The sequence below is a fragment of the Oreochromis aureus genome, linkage group 18 (genome assembly GCF_013358895.1).
Source record: "Oreochromis aureus strain Israel breed Guangdong linkage group 18, ZZ_aureus, whole genome shotgun sequence".
Lineage (NCBI taxonomy): Eukaryota > Metazoa > Chordata > Actinopteri > Cichliformes > Cichlidae > Oreochromis > Oreochromis aureus.
In genome coordinates this window covers 14,147,909-14,170,481 of record NC_052959.1, presented here as the reverse complement: position 1 = coordinate 14,170,481, position 22,573 = coordinate 14,147,909, and the positions used below count along the sequence as shown (strand labels likewise).

The 22,573-nt window shown below is 41.7% G+C and overlaps 2 protein-coding genes across 3 annotated transcripts in view; one reads left to right on the top strand and one right to left on the bottom strand.

The window, feature by feature from the left end:
- Positions 1 to 1,309: 1,309 nt before the first annotated feature.
- LOC120434230 (complement C1q-like protein 2) lies at positions 1,310 to 2,301 on the bottom strand. Its single transcript, XM_039601903.1, has 3 exons — positions 2,192 to 2,301; positions 1,978 to 2,100; positions 1,310 to 1,845 (listed from the first exon to the last, which is right to left on the bottom strand). The coding sequence occupies exons 1-3, from the start codon at positions 2,274 to 2,276 to the stop codon at positions 1,565 to 1,567; spliced, it is 489 nt and encodes a 162-aa protein (XP_039457837.1). The 5' UTR covers positions 2,277 to 2,301; the 3' UTR covers positions 1,310 to 1,564.
- Positions 2,302 to 14,775: 12,474 nt separating this feature from the next.
- kcnab1b (potassium voltage-gated channel, shaker-related subfamily, beta member 1 b) overlaps positions 14,776 to 22,573 on the top strand; it is a 44,386-nt gene continuing 36,588 nt past the window's right edge. Inside the window, exon 1 of one of the 2 annotated variants that reach the window (XM_031743763.2) lies at positions 14,776 to 14,941. In XM_031743763.2, coding sequence (XP_031599623.1) covers positions 14,931 to 14,941 — 11 coding nt within the window. In that variant the 5' untranslated portion in view covers positions 14,776 to 14,930. Of the gene's footprint in view, positions 14,942 to 21,987; positions 22,461 to 22,573 lie in introns of those variants that run through there. The other variant, XM_031743762.2, reaches the window with a different exon arrangement.

Here is a 22,573-nt window from a genome sequence, read left to right as displayed (position 1 = left end):
TCTGATTAGTAGGTGACCTTCTCTACCTCCTGAGCTACAGCCGCTTGGATCTTGTGTCGTGACAAGACAAATAAGGAAGTACTTAAGAATGCTGGTAACAGCAGGCAAATATGCACAAATCACAAGTGATATTGTAAGATATAATTTTCCTACAATGTCACTCTTGATTTGTGCACCATACTGTGTACTGAGGATTGGCACAAGTTTACAGCACTCTGGAAACGTGTGCCACAGGCAAGCAGACAAAGCAAAATTCATTCTCTGTGCATTTTTGTTTTCTTTGATAACTTCATGGACACTTTTCTTGGCTCATGATCCTTCAAAAAATATTACACTCCATGATATTATTTAATAATCTTGCTTATATAAGGCTTTTCAAATGATCCAGTTGTGCAGCAGTGCTTTAAAATATCTTCAGGATAATATGGGGAAAAAATAAATAAATAACATAAAAAAGTAAATAAAATTAGTTTGCTTATGAAAAATAAAACACTCCATGAATACAGATACATTTTAAGCAGATTATTTTAAATGAGTGGGGGCTATGTTTTGTTTGGTTGGGTCGACTCGCTCCTGTTGTGTCTGGCGGGCAAGTCAGAGCACCAACATACCAGTCTAAATATTTAAAAAGGATGCCAGTCATGGTGGATAATAAAACAGGCCTTGAGACCCTGGTGGTGATCTTGTAGTCTTGTTTGCTTTAGTGTGGGCCACAGAGCGATCAGAGGCAGGCTTCCTCCTAGTACCTTCTCTGTTTCTTCCCATTACTTCATTATTACAGAGTTTGTATATGATGACTTTTTGTGTGTTTTGTGTTTTTCTGTCTCTCCTTTGCACATACTTAATACTGGACCTAACAGAGCTGTGCACGCCCATGCAGTACTCTTTTTCACACACCTTACACCAAAGCAGCTCCATTTAGCTTCATGTTCATCCCAGTATTGTTCCCTGTAAATGCCCTGTGTTTGTGTAAAGTTAAAAGACAATTTAAGATTTGTGCTGATTAGTAAATATTATCATGCTAACGTGCAAAACTACAGCATAAAATATTGTGCATAGGAGACATCAGACAAAGCGTATGAGTAACCTGTTCAAAGATCAGCTGTGACAAAGTCTCACAGAGCTGGGGGCTGTAAACTCGGTCTTGGGATTTAAATGAGGAGCTTCTATTTTGAGATATAGCTAAAAAACATATATGGCTTTAATTTAACCTGAATCATTGTTCATTTAATTAAAAACACACACACTTTTATCAAAATGACTTTATTGAGAAAAAAACTTTAAATTTCACCAGTGAAATAAACATTTTTTTACACCTACTATACAGTGATTCATTCATTTATATCCCAGTTGTTTTTGAGGGTTTTGTCACACAGCAGCCAGTAATATATTTTAAAACTGAAGATACAGAACTATTAATGTTTAGCCATGTTATTTTTAGCTGTATTGAAATAAACTTCTCTCCACACGTCCACTAATCATAAACAAAATGTCTTTGTTTTAAGGTTTTCTCCTCACTCACATATCTGACTTTTCAACTATGCTTGTCTGAACTTTATCTTAGTCACAGAGGGAATAACAAATGGCCAATGAAGGTGCTGTGGTTGTTGTTATTATCATAAATCCAGGTGTTTGCACGGAGCCTCATGTACACCTGGTCTCCTGCAGCCAGCCGCAGAGTCATGCCATTGGTTGCCGTCTCAGGGCGATTTCCAGCAACATGGTTGTACACTGTCACCATCTGCTCTCCATTCTTCATCAGTCGCAGCCCCATTGGTCTAGATGATGAATTATGACCAGAGAAGCTGAAGTAATAAACTCCTCTGACCGGAGCAGTGAAAATACCTGGAGATGATGGACACAGTTACAGCTTATAAAGCAGAGTAGCAGAGTAGTGGTAGTGAAATGCAGTACAAATACTGCAAAACTAACCAATAAACCCATGTGTACAAATACATATAATTATGTTAAGTTTACCTGTTGCAGGGTTGTAAGAGCCTGAGTTAAAGTAGACATTCCTGTAGAGCAGTGTGATCTCTGTATTGAATGGTCCAATAGTTCCAACATTACTGATGGATGCACCAAATGCCACTCGACTGCCTTGAGGTGTAGCGTGAATATAAAAGATTATTAAAATGGAAAACATGGAATAAATGAAATAAAAACTCACAGCTGTACGGTATGATCTTACCTTGGATCTCTGACCTCAGATTCGCCAACTTTTTCTCAAACTGGTTCTCAGTGTCCTTCAGCTTGGCCTCCAGTCCTTTTAACATTAAAGCAAGTTGGATGTAGTTTTTCTCGTTCCCTGCTGTTTCTTCAGCACATGGACAGGCTGAATTGATGACGGGACTCTCAGTTGGATTGGCTTCTCCTGCTTGGCCGTCCAGCTGACTTACCTCAGCCACACACAGGTAGAACAGGGAGACGGTTAACACAGTCAGTAAGGTCTTCATCATTTCACTCATTCTGTTTTTCGAGATATGCTGTCAGCGCCTCTCCCTACAAGGCATTATATAGCATGCACTAAAAGGAAGTAACCTTGTTTATTTTCTCAAAACGAAAAAAACACATCATTATCTTTGTCATATCTTTTATTGAGTTGTATCAAAGGTGATTTTTTATTAGGTTTTTACAAGTAAACAACAGGATTTCCTTACACAAGTTTCCCATCAGCACGTGTACATCAGCAAGTGACTAAGCTTACTGACAAGATAAACAATATTTAATTGTTTTTCTTAAATCATTATAACAGATGTTGGTGTCACTTACATTTACAGCCTTATAGACACCACCACATAGTATTAACATATTGTAATGTTTGGAAACTGGCCTTTTATGTACAGTGTTAACACTTTATGCCACAGCTGTAAAGATTAATCCACCAGTGTGCACAAGCTCTTTAATCAAAATGACATTTTTAGTATTAAAATATATTATTGTTTGCAATGCATGAATTTCCAATTTTATTATTTTACAAAAAAAGCAGAGAAAACAGTGAAGAACATTATTATTTTTCATTAAGATGCTGAATTACTTTTTTTCACTTGTATTCCTCAACAATAAATGTTATGCTTGATTGAATTGTGACTCTGAGACGTCCAGTGGCCTCAAATATGGGTAGAAAAACATGCATTCAGTCATTTTTAGGTTTGAATGGCAGTTATAAAATAGTTGTTTTCTTGTTGTAATGACGGGTGGTCTAATAAATCTGTTAATACTGGTTATAGCACTGTTTATTTACAGTATCACACACATGAGTGCATCTGAGGCAAACAGGGGTTCAGCTTCCTTTTAAAGACACCTGGAAATCTTATTACATGAAATGTATGAACTCCTCTCCCTACTGAACCACAGACAACCTGTGCTGTGTTTTGTGTCATGACTAATAAGGACGTACTTCAGAATGTTGATAACAGCAGGCAAACGTGCACAAGTCATGAGTAATGCTAAAGAATATAATACACTGAGGGTATTTTTCGTAAAGTATCAAACAGATTCCACGTGATTGGTCTGTCAAATGAAAGATATGAAAGGACAGAAAGATACGATAAGAAAATAAAGGGAGATAAAACAGTGATACCGAAATGTTTTTATGACAGCATCAACAAACAGTAAAACATGAGTGGTGCGGATCAGATTATTGATTAACTGCCTCATGTCCCACTGGGTAGTTAATTTTTGTTTTCCTTTCCTTTTTGCCTCACTGCTTGCAGAAGTCTGATTGTGTACAAGTGTGGATGAGTCACTCTGGTCTTGGAGGGAACAGTGAAGAAAAGGCCTCACATTTCCAGGGACTGAAATAGACTAAATGCTCTGTGTCTGCCTCTCACACTGCGCACTGAGTGGGAGGACATAGCAGACACAGAGGTGCTGTCAGCTCCCCCACATTCATCCAGCATCTTATCTCCATTTTCGGTCCATTTTATACTGCCAGTGATGCGTGAATGTGTTCTACATGCTTCTGCTAATCACGGTGTCTTCACTGCTGAATATTTCTTTCTTTTAAATCTATATCAGTAAATATTTACAGATGCGTCAAATGAGGCTTTAGACTCTTACAGTTTGAAATGAGGATGTGAAGGTGAATACTGAAGCTGTGTCCAGTCTAACCACAAGAGGGCAATCATGTATAGCCGAGAAACAGCTGAGAAACCCTAGAAAAGAAAGTTGAAATAAACGTTTGCTGTAGGTACTCTTACGCTTAACACTGCAGCAGTTTCAAAGGAGGGATTACAGCTCAGCAAGGGATGAAAGTAAGATGGAGACTGCAGTTTATCACAGAATCATTTGAAAGGGTTTGAAAGTTAAATGTGTGCACTGACAAATCTGTTGTTCAAAAGTGTCTGTTGGTGGGGCTCATCTCTGCGGGAGACGAGACGGCACACAGAGCTGAGGTTCAGAGGCTGTCGGATTGGTGTGCAGACAACAACCTGGACCTTAATATCACCAAGACAAAAGAGCTGGTAAAAGGAGGAAGTCTGAGCTGCAGCCTGTCAGCATCAACGGGGAGTGCGTGGAAAGGGTGTCCAGTTTCAAGTTCCTGGATGTGCACATAGACACAGACCTTCAATGGAGCTTAAACACTTCCTTTAAAGAAGGCCCAACAGCGTCACCATTTTCTGAGACTCCTCAGAGAAATGGTTCATCGTCTTCTACCGTCGCTCCATTGAAAGTGTGCTGACATACCGCATCTGTGTGTGATTCTCCAGCTGCACCACGGCACACATAAAGGCACTTCAGAGGGTCATCAGTATGGCCCAGAAAGTCATTGGACATCCTCTTCCCTCCCTGAATGACCTGTACAGCAGTTGCTGTCTCAAAAGGGCACACAGCATCCTACAGGACTGTACACACCCAGGACACCGGGTGTTTAAGCTGCTGCCGTCTGGCAGGAGATTCAGGCTGCTGAGGTCGCGGACAAACAGACTGAAGGACAGCTTTTACAACAGGGCAATAGCCCTGATCAATTCTGACCCGATTGGCTACCTCCCTGGACTTTTTTTGGGGGGGAGGGGCAATAACCTGTGGCGTGTCCAGCGGGGTGGTGCCCCCCCCCCAACCAGACTGGCCACCCCAGGTGCCACCCCGAAGCCAAAACAATAAAATCCAATGAAATATCAAATGTACGATTATGTTTTCACAGTGAAGCTCAGATATCCGAGTGTAAGTGAATGCAGCATCGGCTTCTGCGCTATGAGCATCATGTTAGCAAAGGTAGGAGAGCCAAGCACGAAAGACAGCACCACAGAAAACAGTTTTTCAGCGAAAGATGAACAGTTTAACATAGCTGGACTGGCCATCGAGCATGGCGGAGCTTCCACGGCGGCTAGCAGGTGGATGAGGGAAGGGGTAGGCAGGAGGAGGAGAGACCCGAGGCGGCTGCTGGTCCGAGTGTCAGGTGAACTGAACTTCAGGTAAGAAGTTATGACCTGCAGTCTATCTGGGTCAGATATAAACCAAGTTTAGGTGGAGTTTATTTTCGTTGTGCTGACTTTTTACAGTCAGTTACAATAACTCGTACTGCGTACTAGCTAGCATGATGGAGTTTCTATACAGCTGGGTGGGTGCTATGATGTTACTGATGGTGAACTTTATTTTATTCATAAGGTTAGTTAGTAGAGTTGCCAACGGCTCCTTAAAAAATGGAATGGTCCCTCATTCAGAGACAATATTACAGGTTTTGTATTGAGCTGAGAAGAGACGCAGTTTGTCCCGTACTTAAGCTAGAATGAAAAAGACACAAAGCTGGACTGTGTCTTTGCTGCACAGCTGCCTCTTCTTCTCTCCCCCTCCCTCTCCTGTTGCTACTTCAATCATGAAACTGATCAATGATCAGCTGATCGGCTTTTCTCTCTTGTTTGTTTATCGCCCACTTTGCGCCAGAAAGAGGAAACCAGCGGATGTCGCGCTAAACAACAGCAGCACCTTTAAGCTTGATCAGCTGTTGTTAGAATTTATTTAATATTAATTTCTAGTATCAGCTGATGTTTGCTGGAGCCACAGCTGTAAAAGCTGCTGGTCATGATGTCTGTTTGGATATGTGGTGAGAGGGAAACATGAAGATGAAACCAGGAGATGTCCTTACTGAATCATCAGAGCTGAACAGGTGATGGAGAAACAGGTTTACCTTTTAGGTGACATGAATGAGTTGAAGGGAAGGTATGAACTGTTTCTGAGAGACAAATAACACCAGGATCCTTTTCTAAGTAGCTGACAGCTGGTAACTGTGCAGGGGCGGATCTAGCAAAGTTATGCCAGGGGGGCAGGTAGGGCATTAACAGGGAAAGGTGGGCATAAAGAAATACTTTTCTTACTTATTCTCATTTAAAATATCTAGCTTTTATTAAATAATTATCTGAATCTTGCGAACAAAGTTTTTATCTGACGTAAAATGTATAGAAATCATACATATACCAACAAGACAGTGTACATCACTGTCACAACAGCGTTGTTTTCATTCAAAGGCTTTATGGCTTTAATACCTGGTGGGCGGTCTCTGGTCAAAATGCCCAATTTTTTGTCCCAGTCCAGCCCTGCATGTTAATACTGGCAGTGTCACCATGCCAGCTGACTGTATTTCATCATCAGCCAGTGTTGTTCTTTATACATCAATATTACCAAAGTTTACCATAAGGCAGCATAGAAAGTATTTACTTGCTTTCAGGTTTCATTCAAATGTTAGTTTTTCATTTGTTTCCCCACTTTTTCTGTGTTTCAAAATCAAACACCAGTTTGTGAGAAGATTATCTGCCTATTAAAAAAAGAAGCTAAAGTTTTGCATTGGCTAATTTGCCAAATGTATGTTAAAAATGTTTGTATTTTAATATTCAAAAATGTTTGTGCCCAAAACATATGTGCCCTATATGTCAGTAAAATACTATGCAAATTGCTGTCCTTGAACGCTGAATAAACACTGACAAAGCACTGATTGTATCTCTTGTACTTCATCAACGCAGTATCTAAAAACTTTGCACTATTAAAACTCATTCTAATAAGAGTCAAAAGCAAATTCAGTTATTAGGTTTACAGGGTTATTGAATGATGGTTAACTGTTGGTAGAATTTTTTTTAACATTATCTGCCAATTACATCTGCCACCCTTCTCCAAATCTGTGCCCCTACCTGGCCCCCCCAACAAAAATTTTCTAGACACGCCACTGGCAATAACAACAATAATAATAATAATAACAATGTGCAATAAAAACATACACTCATTCTTTTTAATTTATTTTTTATTAAGTTAAGTAACTGTGTTGTGTTGTGTTGTGTTGTGTTTTGCAAAGTGCAGGACAGTTTCCAATTTCGTTGTACTATTGTACTTGGTATGACTATAATGACAATAAAGAATTAATGCTATCGCTTATCTCTTAAGGACTCCATGTTATTTTTCAAGAGAAAAAAAAATGACTTCCTCAGTTCAGTGTCTTGTATTGAGAGAAACAAGCAGAATTCAAACACTGAATGTGAATCACAGAACTGATTCACCAAAATTTAAGACTCTTGAGCTGAGATCCCACCATGAGTACACTTTGCATGGCATCGTGTGGGACATCTCCTTCTCTAGCATCTTTTGAGACATCGTGATCACCACTCTATGAATAATGGCGATCCTCCTTTGAGCAGAATTTAAAAAAACAAACAAAAACAAAGCCAGAAGTTAATTTAAGTATTTTAGTACTGAAATACCTCAAAATGATATATTTGACTATTTTTTGTCATCGCTGTGATTCAGAAATAATATTTAACCATAAATTTTAAATCTATAATGTTCAGTGCCTATATTAAACAAGGCTAAAGTCAATTAATGAGGTCTGTGAGTACAGACATTACACCAGCCTGTTATTCAAAGTTTCTGTTTGCAAGAGGCAGCCAATGAGAGGACAGCTGGCCTAATGGGGAGGTTTTGAATCCAGAGGAGTTCAAAAAGCTATTCTGCATTTCAGTCCATAATTTCAATATGCTTTTTTTATTAGTTTTGACAGATTGTTATACTGAATAACAATAATAATAATAATAATGTAATAACATTATCCTACAGAGGTCCTACAGGGCTCTTTACTTGGTCCACTAGTATTTACATTAGTAACTTTATATCTGTGACATCTTGTCTGATAAGGTTACAGCAAAGCTATCTCATTGTTGCTGGAAATTTGCCACAGGCAAACAGTCAAAGCAAAAGCCATTCTCTGTGCATTTTTTTTTTTTACTTTGATAACTTCATACATACTTATCTTGGCTCACGATCCTTCAAAAAATATTATATTAGAGGATATTATTTGAATAATGTTGCCTTTATAAGCCTTTTCAAACTATCCAGATAAACAGTGATGCTTTAAAATATCTTTGGGACAATGTGGGGAAAAATGAATAAATAACATAAAGTAGTAAATAAAATTAGGGACTGCATAAAAAATGAAACACTCCATGAATACAGATACATCTTAAGCAGATCCTTTCAAATAGGGCAGTTTATTCCGTTCTGTTGTGTCTAGCGGGTGACTCAGAGCAGCATAATACCAGTCTAAATATTTTAAAAGGACAGCAGTCATGGCAGCTAATAAAGCAAGCCTCTGGACCCTGATTGTATTCTTGCAGTCCTGTTTTGCTTTAGCGTGGGCAACAGCATGCGCAGAAGCAAGTTTCCTTACCTGTTTCTTCCTTTTAATTCATTCTCCCCCAGAAGGGAGGGACAATGTAGTCGGTTTTCTTGCTTTGTCTGTCCTGCAGTCTAACGTCCACAGTTTTCAGGATATCATGTTCAAATTTTATGTGATGGTAGATACCAATAACAGCCGGACCTCATTTAATTTAGTGAAATTTGGGTCTAGGTCACACCAAATGTACCCACAGTTTTTTATGGATCATCTTCAAACTTCACCAAAATATACTAGATCTTGGGGGCATGAGTACCTAGGTTGGCTAAGCATTTGTCATTGACCTTCATTGTTAGCCCCCAAAGTCAAAGTTAACCTTGAAAAACAATTCCAACAAACCATATCAAATATAACATCTCAAATGAAAGGGCATAAAGAGAGCTCTAAAACACACTTTATTTTTTCAATATTACGCAGTGTGACGTCACAATGATGCCATAAAGTTTAGCAAAATCACAAACTCCATGTAAACATCGTAAAATTTCAGGTTTTTCCAGATTATAGAAGCCAAGGATTATAGCCAATCATACGGGTAAAGATAAAGCATTACATACTAAAATTGTGTATTTTATTAAGGTCATAGGTCAAAGGTCAGGTGTTGTTATAAAAATAGTGTTGTAATAAAACATTAAAAGCTATATCACCCTTGCCCTGTGGGAGGAGTTGTGCTCTCTGAGTGCTGTTGTTGCTGATGCTTTTGTGTGTTTTATGTTTTCCTTTGCACATACACAAAAAAAAACATCTACACTTAGTTTCAGGTTTATGCCTGTATTGCTCTCTGTAAATGTCCGGTGTGTATGTGTAAAGTTAAAACAAACCTACAAACCTTTGCCATTCTTTGACAGCAGGTTAAGTCATTTGCATGTGACTGATAATCGTAATCCATTTAGTGGGTCTGATTTCTCTGGAATCGTTGCTTCGCCGCCTGCGGAAGTCTGATTGTGTACAAGTGTGGATGAGTCACTCTGGTCTTGGAGGGAACAGTGAAGAAAAGGCCTCACATTTCCGGGGATTGAAATAGACTAAATGCTCTGTGTCTGCCTCTCGCACTGCACACTGAGTGGGAGGACATAGCAGACACAGAGGTGCTCTCAGCTCCCCCACATTCATCCAGCACCTTATCTCCATTTTCAGCCCCTGAAGGCATCCTCACATGTGGCTGCCTCAGAATGACTGATGCATGTGCCTGTTGGTTAGTGTGTGTGTGTGTGTGTGTGTGTGTGTGTGTGTGTTATGTTTTATGTTCTTTTTCTTGTTTTCTTGATGAGAGTATGATGATGAGTATCTTTCATTACTTCAATCTCTTCAGCTTTGATAAGCAGACGTTAACAGGATTTTGTTTTTTGTTTTTTGTTTTTTGTTTTTTGTTGTTTGTTTTGGTTTGTTTGGGGGGTTTTTTTTACATGGACCTTGCAGTTCCACAAGAGGGCAGTCACATACAGCTAACTGCACAAGAGAAGGAAGCGATAGAGAAGCCTTGCATATATTGTATTGCAGTGTAGATACTTATTTTTGTGATTGTTACAACTATAAAAGACCTCTACCAGCACTCTAAACACTCTGTCTACTGTTTGGGATCCATAAATTCCAACCTTCCTTATACTTAGGACACCATGGCTGTGAGACCCAAATGCTGTGGAATATGACTGATCAAAATGTTTTAACCTGAAGCCAAAAATGTCAACCTCGTGGTGGCCCTGAAACAAAAATCAGAGTAAAGACAGTCAGTCTCCAAAGTCAGTAGGATTCATGAGCTTAAACAGTCTCAGTCCACCCAATAGATGTTGATGTTTTTCAGAAATTTCCCAGATACAGGACAAAAATAGCACATGTTGTACGTTATACAGCTCAGAAGAAGAATGACCCTCCTTTATGGCTTGCCTATGAGCAGAAGCAGCTTTGAGCACCCGGTCTTTTTGCAGCACTGTAATATGTGAGACCCCCTATTTAATCTGACAAGCCAATCACAACTTCTGAACTGCATGAGACCAGAAGTATCATTGTACATAAATTTAGCACATTTCACTGTCTCTAGCCACATTTTAAACCTATGATGAGAGGGCAGGGAGGTCTGCATAGTGTCAGGCTGAATATGGTAATTAGGATGTGTGGGTGCCTGGCTGTGACTGATGTGGCTCAGGTACAGCTCAGAATGTGGTTCCTTACATGGTGAAGTCTTGGCTCAAGCCCTCACCATGTAAGAAAACAAGACGACTATTACCTAGACTGAAGATTGTCTGCTTCTCCATCTTCTATAAGCCAGACCTGTGTTTATTTGTAGCATCTCCTGCAGGCGTTGTGTTTAAATGAGTGAGCTGCCATTTCTTTTGAAAAGTTTTCTTTATTTATCAAATCAAATCAAATCAAATCAAATCACCTTTATTGTCACGTCACATGTGCAGGTACACTGGTACAGTACATGCGAGTGAAATTCTTGTGTGCAAGCTTCACAAGCAACAGAGTTGTGCAAAATACAATAACGTGCAACAAGCAAAATATAAAAATGGTTAATCTAAAAAGTAATAAATATATGTACCATATATAAAGGTATATACATTACTGAATGTGTGTACTAAATATGTTTTTCTACGTGTGTGTGTGTGTGTGTGTATGTGTGTGTGAGTGTGTATATACATGTTTTACAAATGAAATGGAGTAAACAATAAAATAAGATATATAAAATATAAAATATACAGAGGTAGGTATGTGCAAAACAGTGGCATTAATGTACAGTATGGAGTGCATAATGTTGAAGTTCCAGTAGTGAGGGTGAGGTGTCTATGACGTGTTCAGCAGTCTGATGGCCTGGTGGAAAAGCTGTCTCTCAGTCTGCTGGTTCGGGACCGGATGCTGCAGAACCTCCTTCCTGATGGAAGTAGTCTGAACAGTTTGTGGCTGGGGTGACTGGAGTCCTGATGATCCTCCCCGCTTTCCTCAGGCACCGCTTCCTGTAGATGTCTTGGAGGAGGGAAGCTCACCTCCAATTATCCGTTCAGCACACCGCACTACTCTCTGGAGAGCTTTGCGGTTGTAAGCGATGCTGTTGCCGTACCAGGTGGTGATGCATCCAGTGAGGATGCTCTCAATGGCACAGTGATAGAAGGTCCTGAGGATGCGGGGCTCATGCCAATCTTTTCAGTCTCCTGAGAAAGAAGAGGCGCTGCTGCGCTTCTTCACTGTTTTGTCTATGTGTACTGACCACGTAAGATCCTCAGCCAGATGTACACCAAGGAAGCGGAAGCTGCTCACTCTCTCCACAGCGGCGCCTGTTGATGGTGATGGGGGTGTGTACTCCTCTGCACTTCCGGAAGTCCACTATCAGCTCCTTTGTCTTTGCGACGTTGAGGGTGAGATGGTTGTCTTGACACCAGTGGGTCAGGCGCTGACCTCCTCCCTGTAGGCCGCCTCATCACCGTTGGTGATAAGACCCACCACTGTAGTGTCGTCCGCAAACTTCACAATGATGTTGGAGTTGTTAGTGGCCGTGCAGTCGTAGGTGTAGAGTGAGTACAGGAGAGGGCTCAGTCTTTCCTGGCTAGAGAGGGACGTTGTTGTATTTTGGTCTGTTTCTTTTGATTAAGTAATCTCGGTTTGGATTTGTGGAGAAGTATAGAGAAAGTCATAAAGAGCTGCACTGTGGATCTAGGTAAAACACCTGATAGTGATAAGGGAGGAAATGGGGTACTGCATGAGGAAATCAGGACCGGCACAGAAGTACGTGAGGGTGGAGCGGGACATGTATGAGGACAGCAAGAGAGTGGTGAGGTATGCGTAGGAAAGACATGTGGGTTCAAGGTGGAGTCAGTTGACGAATCAGCTCTGACCCCTTTCTTGTTTGGAGTGGTGATGGACTGTTTAACAGTTTAACAGAGGAGGTCAGGCAGGAGTCTCTTTAGATGTCATTTGCAGATGACATTGTGATGTGAAGAGAGCCTGGAGAGGTGGAGATATGCTCTGGAGAGAAGAGGAATGAAAGTCGATAGAAGCGAGACAGAATACACGTGAGTGAATGAGGGAGAGCCTCTATTCCTCTCATTCTAACAATAAAGATGCAAGGAGGAGAGGCAGTGAAGGTAGATAAGCATACATAGCTGGGGTCAACCATCCAAAGGGGGGGTTGTAACAGAAGATAGCAGCAAGAGTGAAAGAGAAGGTTTAAAAAATGGTAGCGAGACCTGCTGCGATGCATGGTTTGGAGACGGTGGCCCTGACAAAACACAAGAGATGGAGAGAGATGGCGCTGGAGGGAGCAGAGCTGAAGATGTTAAGGTTTTTGTTTTTCGAGCAGGATGGTCAGAATTAGAAATAAATGTGTCAGAAGGACAGTTCAGGCTCAGCCATTTAGACAGGAAGTTAGAGCGGCTTGGACATGTGCAGAGGAGGGACATAGGATGCTGAATATGGAGCTGCCAGGCAGGAGGAAAAGAGGAAGACCACAGAGAAGATCCACTGAAGGAGGACATGTCGAGGGTTGGTATGACAGAAGAGGATGCTCGGGTGCTACGGAGGCAAATGATCTGCTGTGGCAAACCCAAATGAGAACAGCCAAAAAAAAAACAGATTTGTTCAGGCCTTGGCTCTCCACCACATTAATTTGTACTCCTGTATTTGTGAAACTGCTGAATAATAAATACAAGACCTATTCACTTTATCAATTTGCTCTTTTGGCTGCTTGGGGATTTGGGGAAGATGGATGTGTTTCATGTTGTGTCTCAGCCCTCCTACAGGGGCCTAACGAGGTTTATTAAATGAGGGGTTTCTAATCTAAAAAAAGAGTTTTCAGGAGAAGAAAAAGTGAATTTTAAAAACAAAAAATCAGGTTACATGAAAACATGTCTAATAATAATAAAATACATGAATTCAAGGTTTTTTAAGTCATATAAAAAAAGAGAGAAGTCTAACAAGTAATCTAATGCTAGAGTCCTGAATAATAAGGTTTTGTATGGTTTTGCTTAACAGATATCTCTGTGACCACAACTGGGAAATCACATTTAGTGGCCTCATGTGCTTACTTCCTATGTTACTCTATTATATTAGAAAATCACGGCGTGTTCAAATGCAGTGCGGCACAAATAATGGCAGTTAGCTTGGTGTCTTTCCAAGCTTCAATAATTCTTGAATATTAGCTGATATCATTAGAAACCATAAGCGCTGGGTCATAAAAAACATTACATTTGTATCTTTAAAAAATCCTGAGTGCGTTTAGCAGTGCAGATAGTTCTCGAAACATGATAGCCATGCTTTTTTGGGGTTGGCATCCCCTGAATGTACTTTTGGACACTTCTGGAGCTAACTCATTATCACCTTACCAACACTGCACTAGTAACAATAGAAGGGTCCATTACTCTTACCTTCATGTGAAGTTGCCTCTTAATAAGACAGTGTAATGTGTGTGTTCACCATGATCAAAATCATACCTGTCTGTCATCCTTTGCTTTGAAGGACTTTAAGTACTGGAGCAGACCAGGTTGGCCAGGTCTTGTTCTCGGCTGCAGCTTGAATTGGCTGTACATGTAACAGATGTATTAGGAAGATATTTCTGACGGGCAGACAGAAATATCCCCGTGGCTTTGTTCGGCTCGCCTCACAGACTAGTGGGTTTCTCTCGCCGGAGCCAAGAGCTCAAACAAAAGCTGTCTTTGTCCTTTAATTTGTCCGTCAGTCTAAGAATAAAGTTGACATCACAGGCATGGCTCAGAGTTATGTTTCTGACCCCCTCTCCTCTCTTGTCTCCTCTTGATACTGTTTGTGTGCTTGTCTGATCTTCCAAGCACACATGTTCTTCGTTGGATAGGCAACATCTATGGAAATTGTGTCAGGGTATTAGTCTCTATCACAACGTTAGCCTTTGGCATGCCAAAAACTCTTCAGCAAACAAATACGGATATCTTCTGTTGTCCCGCATGAGCGCCATTGCAATGTACTTACATGGAGATGTAAGTACACTGTACGCCTAAATATATTGAAAGAGATTTGCAAGCAAAAGAAAGCATCCAATCGGCCTGTGTGACACAAGTCTGATCTAAACATGTATCTGAAGGCAGCCTGCAGTGAGATCCCTGTGCCCAGGCAAAGAGGGGGGCCGAGGCTGGATCGCTGCTCTAGTTCCATCCAGCAGAGGCAGGGGGCAGGAACCCGGGTGCACTTCTCGAGCCTCAACAGCTGTCCTGCAGGAGCTCTTGAAGACCACAGAACTCAAGAGCAGCGCACCTTAGAGGATCTTCTTCATGTGCAAAATCATTTTTTTCAGGCATCTCCCCAACCTTGTGCCAGCATGGTCTACAGGTAGGATTCTGTTCTTTAGAAGGTGCATGAAAAAAAAAATCATCCTCTGTACTGTTTGTCCTGCATGTGAGAAATTTAAAGCAAGTTTCATGCATCAAATTTGGGTTATGTTCATTCTGCATTAAGGTGCAGTTTAAGTAAGCGTGACTTGACTGTCACCAACCAGCGGCCTGTTTTTCGCTTCACTTCAATATGTATGATTTCTAAAACACTGGAAGTGAGGATTAAAGTTTAATTCTTCTCAGCGGGGTCTCTGCCTGCTAAATACTTTCATCACTTTGTGGTAATAAGACTCTCACGTAGCCCAGCGACTTTTAGCTCTAATTCCTGCTCCTTAATTAGACCTAATATTTTAGTTACACGAGGCTACAATCAGAAAAACTGCTATGTCCTGAGTGAATCCACGAGTTGCAGTAGCATGAAAAGATTGAAGAATAATGTGAATAAGAAATGAAGAAAGCCTGACATTTGAGCTGATTGTTACTAATGATCAGTTTTATCATTAAATGGAGCAGCATTTTAGAATTGATGTCTTGTTTCCGAAATGTTTTTAAAATGTTATTTTGTAAGCTCGCCAAACACAAAGCCTTGAAATCATTTGATTAGTATAAAGAGGAAGTGGCTGCGAGAGGGAGCAGCTCTTTTTGTGCACAGAGAGGACATTACTCTATGAGATTTAGATTTTGAAAGTGCATTCATGTTCAACAGTAACAGGAAAACATTAGCGTCATCTGGAAAGATTTAGGTGAATGAACCCTTTAGATTCCGGAAATCTGTAAAATAAAAAAAATTTCTGCTGGCTGTAGCTTGTATTTTCAGATTAGAGACTCTATAGGTATTTTATTTTGTCAGACAAAGCAAGGAAATTAGACATGTAGCTGTCAAAATGTGCAGTGTTGAGCACTTCATTAGGTATACCTTGCTAGTACGGGGCTGGACCTTTTTTTTTTTTGCCTTCAGAGCTGCCTTAATTCTTTGTGCTATTGATTCAGCAAAGTCTTGGAAATATTTTTCAGAGATTTCAACCTATATTGATATGATAGCATCACACAGTTGCTGCAGATTTGTCAGCTGCACATCCATGATGTGAATCTCCTGTTCTACCACATCCCAAAGGTCCATCCATCCATCTACTTCCACTTATCTGGGGCTGGATCGTGGAGGCAGAGAAGCCCAGACCTCGCTCTCCCTGGCTACCTCCTCCAGCTTGTCCGGGGGAGTGCCAAGGTGTTCCCAAGCCAGCAGAGAGATATAATCTCTCCAGCATGTCCTGGGTGTGCCCCGTGGGCCTCCTCCCGGTGGATCATGCCCGGTACACCTCACCCAGGAGGCAGCCTTATCAGATGCCTGAACCACCTCAGCTGGCTCCTTTCAATGTGGAGGAGCAGCAGCTCTACTCTGAGCCCCTCCTGGATGGCTGAACTTCTCACCCTATCTCTAAGGGAGAGGCCAGCCACCCTTCGGAGGAAGCTAATTTCCGCCACTTGTATCCGCGATCTCGTTCTTTCGGTCACTACCCACAGCTCGTGCCTATGAGTGAGGGTAGGGACGTAGATCGACCAGTAAATCAAGAGCTTCGCTTTTACTCTCAGCTCTCTCTTCACCATGGTGGACCCGTACAGCGTCCTCGTCACTGCAGCCATAGCACCAATCCATCTGTCGAGCTCCCACTCCCTTCTCCCATCACTCGTGAACAAGAGCCCGAGATCCCAAAGGTGCTCTAATTAATTGAGATCTGGTGACTGTGATGGCCACCTGACTGCAGTGAATCCAATGAGATTTTCAGGAAACCTCACCATTGCACTACCAGCAGCCTAAATAACAAAGCAGCTTTTAATGCTGTTTATGCCAAATTCTAACCCTACCATCTGAATGTTTCGGCAGAGATCGAATCTCATCGGACCAGGCGATGATTTACCAGTATACATACTATTGTCCAATTTCGGTGAGTCTGTGTGATTTGTAGCCTGAGTTTCCTGTTATTAGTCACCTGGTGTCATCTTCTGCTGCTGTAGCCCATCTGCTTTAAGTTTGGATGTGTTGTGCTTTCAGAGATTTTGCAGACCTTGGTTGTAATGAGTAGTTGTTTGAATTATTACTGGCTTTCTATCAGCTCAAAGCAGTCTGGTCTTTGCCTCTTACCTCTGGCATAAACAGGGCATTTTCCCAGAGAACTGCCGCTCACTGAATGTTTTCTTTTTTCAGACCATTCTCTGTAAACCCTAGAGACGAATCCCAGTAGATCACCAGTTTGTAAAATACTCAGACCAGCCCACCAGCAACCACGCTACATTCAAAGTCTCTTAAATCACCTTTCTCCCCCATTCTGATGCTCAATTTGAACTCCATCATTTCATCTTGACCATGTCTACAGGCTTAAATGCACTGAGTTGCTGCCATATGATTGTCTGCTTAGATATTTACTCTAAAGAGCAGTCGAACAGGGGTACCTAATGAAGTGGCCAGTGAAGGTAGATCCTTCTACTTGTGGGCGAATACCACACTAATTAGTAAGCTTTTGAGGTTTTAGTAGGTGGACTTTTTTCACAGACAGAGCCAAGCTAGGTGTTTCCTTTATTTCCGCCCTGGTCTCAGGCTCTAACTCCAACATCAATGTGCATACTTGAGCTTGGTCTTCTAATCTAAAACTTGCCAAGAAACTCTTCATTTAGCTGCAAACCTTTCTTGTCCTGACCTCATTTCTAATAACACACAGAGAAATGAAAGTCGGTTCTACATTGCACAAAAGTCCATAACTCAATTAAAATGGTGTATTTTTAATATTTTACTGCAAACAAACAATTTAAATCCGTTAATATCCTTAGTGGGGTTTTAGCATTTCCTTTGCAGTGCCTCAAATACTGGCAGAGCTAAGCACAAATCCACTAAACAGTGTATGAGGGTGAATAGCCTACAGGTAGCCTCCTCTTTTTTAGTCATTAGTCACCGAGGTTGCACATGGTGTTTTTCATAAAAACGCTGTTCCTATGAGCCCATATTCAAAACGTAAAGAATTCATCACAGGAAAACTATTTTCCAGGGCATTTTTAATGTGAAACAAGAGAAACCTATATGGGGTTGATGGGTATGGCTGTCTGATTTACTAATGACCTCCATCTCTCAAACACCAACACACATGCACACAAATGGAGACACTATAGCCCAAAGCCAGATCCTTGTTTACAAAAGCCTTTGGTCTTTGAAATGCAGGTGCAGGCTTGGATTTTGGCAGGCACCAGGGCAAGACATGCTACATGTGAGAAATGGCAAATTCTCAGAAAAGATCAATTGTTCAGCAGGTCACTGAATTTTTAACTTCAGCGGTCCCCAAGCCCTGGGCCACGGACCAGTACCGGACCACGAGAGTTGAGGCTTGGGTGTGACATTTATGGTTTTCAGGGGTTTTATCATTTTTTATCATTATTTTTCATCGTTTTTATCGTTAACTCAGTTTCCTTGGGTCTTTTTCCATGTGGGTACAGGTACTGGTTTTATTTTGTTGTATTATGTAAAATGTTTTTGGACATGAACCGGTCCGTGGCGCAAAAAAGGTTGGGGACTGCTGGGGACGACTGGTGTAAGGTAGCATGGAAATTTGTTTCGGCCATTGGGGAAAAAATGGGTTATTTGCCATACACGTGAATAAATTTAGGAAATCCTCTCAAAATTTTGGCTTCTCAGAAAATAACTTCAAATTTGGTGTAATTACGAAACTATTCTTGCTAATCTGCCCCTTACTGCCTGTCAGCTGTGGGAATCTTACACTGCACATATACTAATGTGAGAAATAAGAAGAAAGAAAGGACACTAGAAGCCTATTTCTAGAGTTATGGATCTTCCAGTAAAGCAAATGTTGTTGTACCAATTTTAAGATAATAACCAACATTTTGACTTGTTGATTGCAAAAAATAAGGCTTTTTTCAGTGGCAGAAACAAGCTTGCATTCATTTTTAACATCAGAATTAAAAAATGCTGATTGTCATGAAATGTCATGAAAGTTTCCAGAGCCACTCTTATGTTTTCACTTCCAGCAGATCCTTTTTTTCTCCCAGGGCTTTTCCAGACTAAAAATAGTCATTAGTCATCCACTTGCCAGCTCATTTAGGATGAGCTGTTACCCTGGAAAAATGTTGTTTCATAAAAACTCCCGTGTCTGCTTACATTCTGCAGGTACGCAAACCTTTCATCTATACTGAATCTACTATGAACCCTTGAGTCCTCCAGCATTAAAACAAACGCACCTGCATTTCCTCCTTGTTATTATTCAATATCCGAAAATGCGGACGTATGCTCGCTTGGTATGCAAATAAGGTCATGAGGCATCTGTGGGGGCTGACATAATAAAGTTGTCAGCATTCATCCGCGTCACCATATAGAGTGGATCCAAATGGAGATGAAGCTGTGGCAGAAGCTGGCCAACCAGTGGTAATGATGATATTAACTAAAGATGTCACAATGCTAAGAGTTAAATAATGCTGATTGTATAGAAATGACTGTAATGGCAGTAATGACGATGACGATGAGGCGATCATATGAGCGACGGGGGTTTGATTCTGCAGGCGACGGATGGTTGTAGTCATAAGCATGACCTTGCCCGTTGCAGCCACTCGTGTCCGATTCAGACTGAAGCTTCCTCATCAGTATTTCATGCATGCTTGCTGGCCTGCAGTGGAATTTATGGGGCTTAATAGCTGTGACCATTATCTCTACACAGAGTAGTACCACCCTATTAGGGCAGATTAAACAACCAATGCTCCCTCTGAGGTGTTGTGCGCACAATGCATCATAATGACTTGCACTCTGTAGTCTGCAGCACAGGGAAAGGGACTCTGGACTTGGACTGAGGAAGAACACTGTTTAAAGGGGCTATTTGGAGGGAAGAGATGAGGGGAGAGCAGGAGAAAAAGAGAGGGAAAATATGTAAGCAAAAAGAGGAACGAGCGAAAAACTACCTAGGGAAAGATGTAATCGAGCAGAGAGAGGTGGTACTGCTGCAGTGGTGACATCACTGACTCCTCGGAAAGGTTTCCCCCTCGTTCTGCCTCATTTCCTCAACAGGAGGTTACAGCTGATAAGGACAGTTATCAGACACTCAGTAGCCTTTTGAACTGGAGAATAAAATGCCAGACAGAAAAATCTATCAATCAAACAGAGTGTTTACAGGGCTATAATTACCTAATGAGAATCTAATGTGATAGAGGATTTCTCTCTGTATGGCAGCTATAGCAAGGGAGAAAATGACTTTTAAATGCACAATGTTGCAGAGAGACGGGCGGACAGATGTTCCACGCTGCTGGAAATCCAGGGTTATGTTACTGTAAAGGGATTCAACAGCCTCCTCAGTGCAGCGTTACGGTTGCTCGCCTCAACATGAGAACTCATCTTATAGGGGTTTGTGTCTTAGCAACAAAGTTTTAGAGCTCTTATTATAGGTTCTTACCAGAGCAATTAGAGACGAGCGGTTTGCCTCAGGGTAACGGCGTTATCGACCGCTGGGGATTCCAGCCGAGACCGTAACAGTTCTAGTTGACGCTTTTGACTGACACACTTTTTAAATGGGCTCAACGGGGAGGAAACTGGAGCCCGGAGGTGCCGGTGACATTAGAGGGATGCTTGCGACTTAGTAACCTCTCCAGAGCACCGAGGAACAACACGATCAAGCCAACGCAAAGTTCGCTTGCAGGCAAAGAGGCCGTGGAAGATGTAGAAGTAGCAGCACACCAGAGCTGATGCCGCCGTTTCTCAAGGGTTGCCTGGTTTAAAGGCGCTCTCTGTCAGTTTAACACTTCATTATCAGTTCACTTGTCATAGGGAAGCAAGAGTTGTGTAATGCTTTCTGAGGCTCCAGAAGGACTTTTCCACAGCCTGTAAGAAATAGACTCGATGATGTCTTTAGAGTTATCCCCTTGGACTTTGAGACTTAAAGCGATTAAGGAAAAGATTGCCCATAGAAAAGAGTTTTCAGCAACTGTGTGAAAGAAACTACTGATTCAGCCCACATGATGGGCTTAGGAAGGTTCCACAGTTTAGGAGTTACAGCCTCAAAAGTGTGGTCACCGCGTGAAAAGAGTTCAAAGACCTTGATTAGATGATCAGAGAGCCTGAGTGCTAGAATAAGGTCTCAGCAGGTCCTGTGTGTGAGCAGGGAGACTGGCCATTGCAGAAATTCCAAGCCCTACATTTTTGTTTTAATTCTTAACCCATATCAGTGTATTGCTCATGTTTTGGTTTAGAGGCTTTTTAACATTGTAGGAGTTTGAAACTCCGGCCCTGCTGGTATTTGTTTTCTTATAATTTTATTAACTTAAAAAGGCAGAGTAAAAATCTTACAACTGCAGTCTTCAGCGTTCCTGTGAACCGCACATCAAACACATCTCTGCACACTGAATAATACAGAACAAAATATACTTTTCTCAGATTGCATAAAAATCTCACATCCCACACTCAGAAAATCCACCTCCCAAATGCTCCCACTGACCCATTAACTGCTCTGGACAATAAACACGAGATCCCACTGATTTTTACATGTGTCTGTTCTTAACAACTCTAATCACAAAGAACTAAATAAAGCAGTTCTGGCCTCAGGGTTTAGGGATGTTGAATGAACCGTGAAGTCCTGCATTGTTACATTAGTGCTCAGCGAGGGAAGAAAGTAAGACGCTGCACCGCTTGAACACATGCTGTATGCTTCATTTGACTCTCACAAGACTCTGAAGCATAGCTCGAAATTTGTGATATGCTTGCAGGTCGTAGAGTGGAAGTGAGTGCGTATGTATGATCAAAAGCGGGGCACTGCAACAGCAAACATAAGACAGCGAGGGAAGCAAGTGTAATGTTTTACTAGACGTGCACAGTTAAGCAAAGCATGCCTGTTGTACCTATCATTCACCCTGAAGTGGATTTTCTTCAACTAATTAAAGTCACAGCAACTCAGTCTTCTTGATTCCCATTCAGAATCTACCTCTCTCTCTCTCGTCCTCTCTCTCTCCCTCTCTCTCTCCGATTGTGTGGCGCCATAGTGAAAAACACTGCAGTTCTGAGCCAGTCAGTGAGAGCCAGGAGCCTATACACACAGTCTCTCTTCCTCATTCAGTTACTGGCTCACTCTCTCTACTCTAATCACGCGCTGCTCCTCGCCTCCTCACTGCATCTGTCCTCTTCTCCCTGAAGTGAGAAACCATGCATCCTCCTTTCTCCTCCTCCTCCTCCTCCTCCTCTCTGCTTGTCCATTGCTGTTCCAGGGTCCCTTTATCACACAGAGTCCACTTGCTGCAAAGCCGGGGACCATAAAAGCTCCGCTACTTGCTTGAGGACTTTGGAGACGGGACAAGGCTGTTTGCCCGGGCTGAGGACATCTGTGGGAAATGCCACTTCAGCTGGGATGCAGATCTTTCTGGGACCCCCGCTCAGCGCGTAACACCGCTTGATCGCTCTCAAAGTTCCAGGAGAAGGGGCATCAATCAAGACTCTCATCCGGCTCCGTCCTTGTTTCTCACAGAGCGCCGGCGACTCGCTGCGTGTAAGAGCACTTGTGTAAATGAAGATTTTGGTTCGCGTGTGGAAGCAAATGCCAGAAATGCTTGTGCATGTGCAGCATTTAATCGCGAGCATTTGCGTTTCTGTGAAAGCATG

Excerpts from the sequence above, each read along its gene's own strand:
- LOC120434230 (XM_039601903.1), bottom strand. The coding sequence starts at position 2,276 with ATGTTAAAAGGACTGGAGGCCAAGCTGAAGGACACTGAGAACCAGTTT. Across the intron at positions 2,101-2,191 it reads TCTGAGGTCAGAGATCCAAG|GCAGTCGAGTGGCATTTGGT; the intron begins GTAAGATCATAC and ends CTACACCTCAAG. Across the intron at positions 1,846-1,977 it reads CTCTTACAACCCTGCAACAG|GTATTTTCACTGCTCCGGTC; the intron begins GTAAACTTAACA and ends CATCATCTCCAG.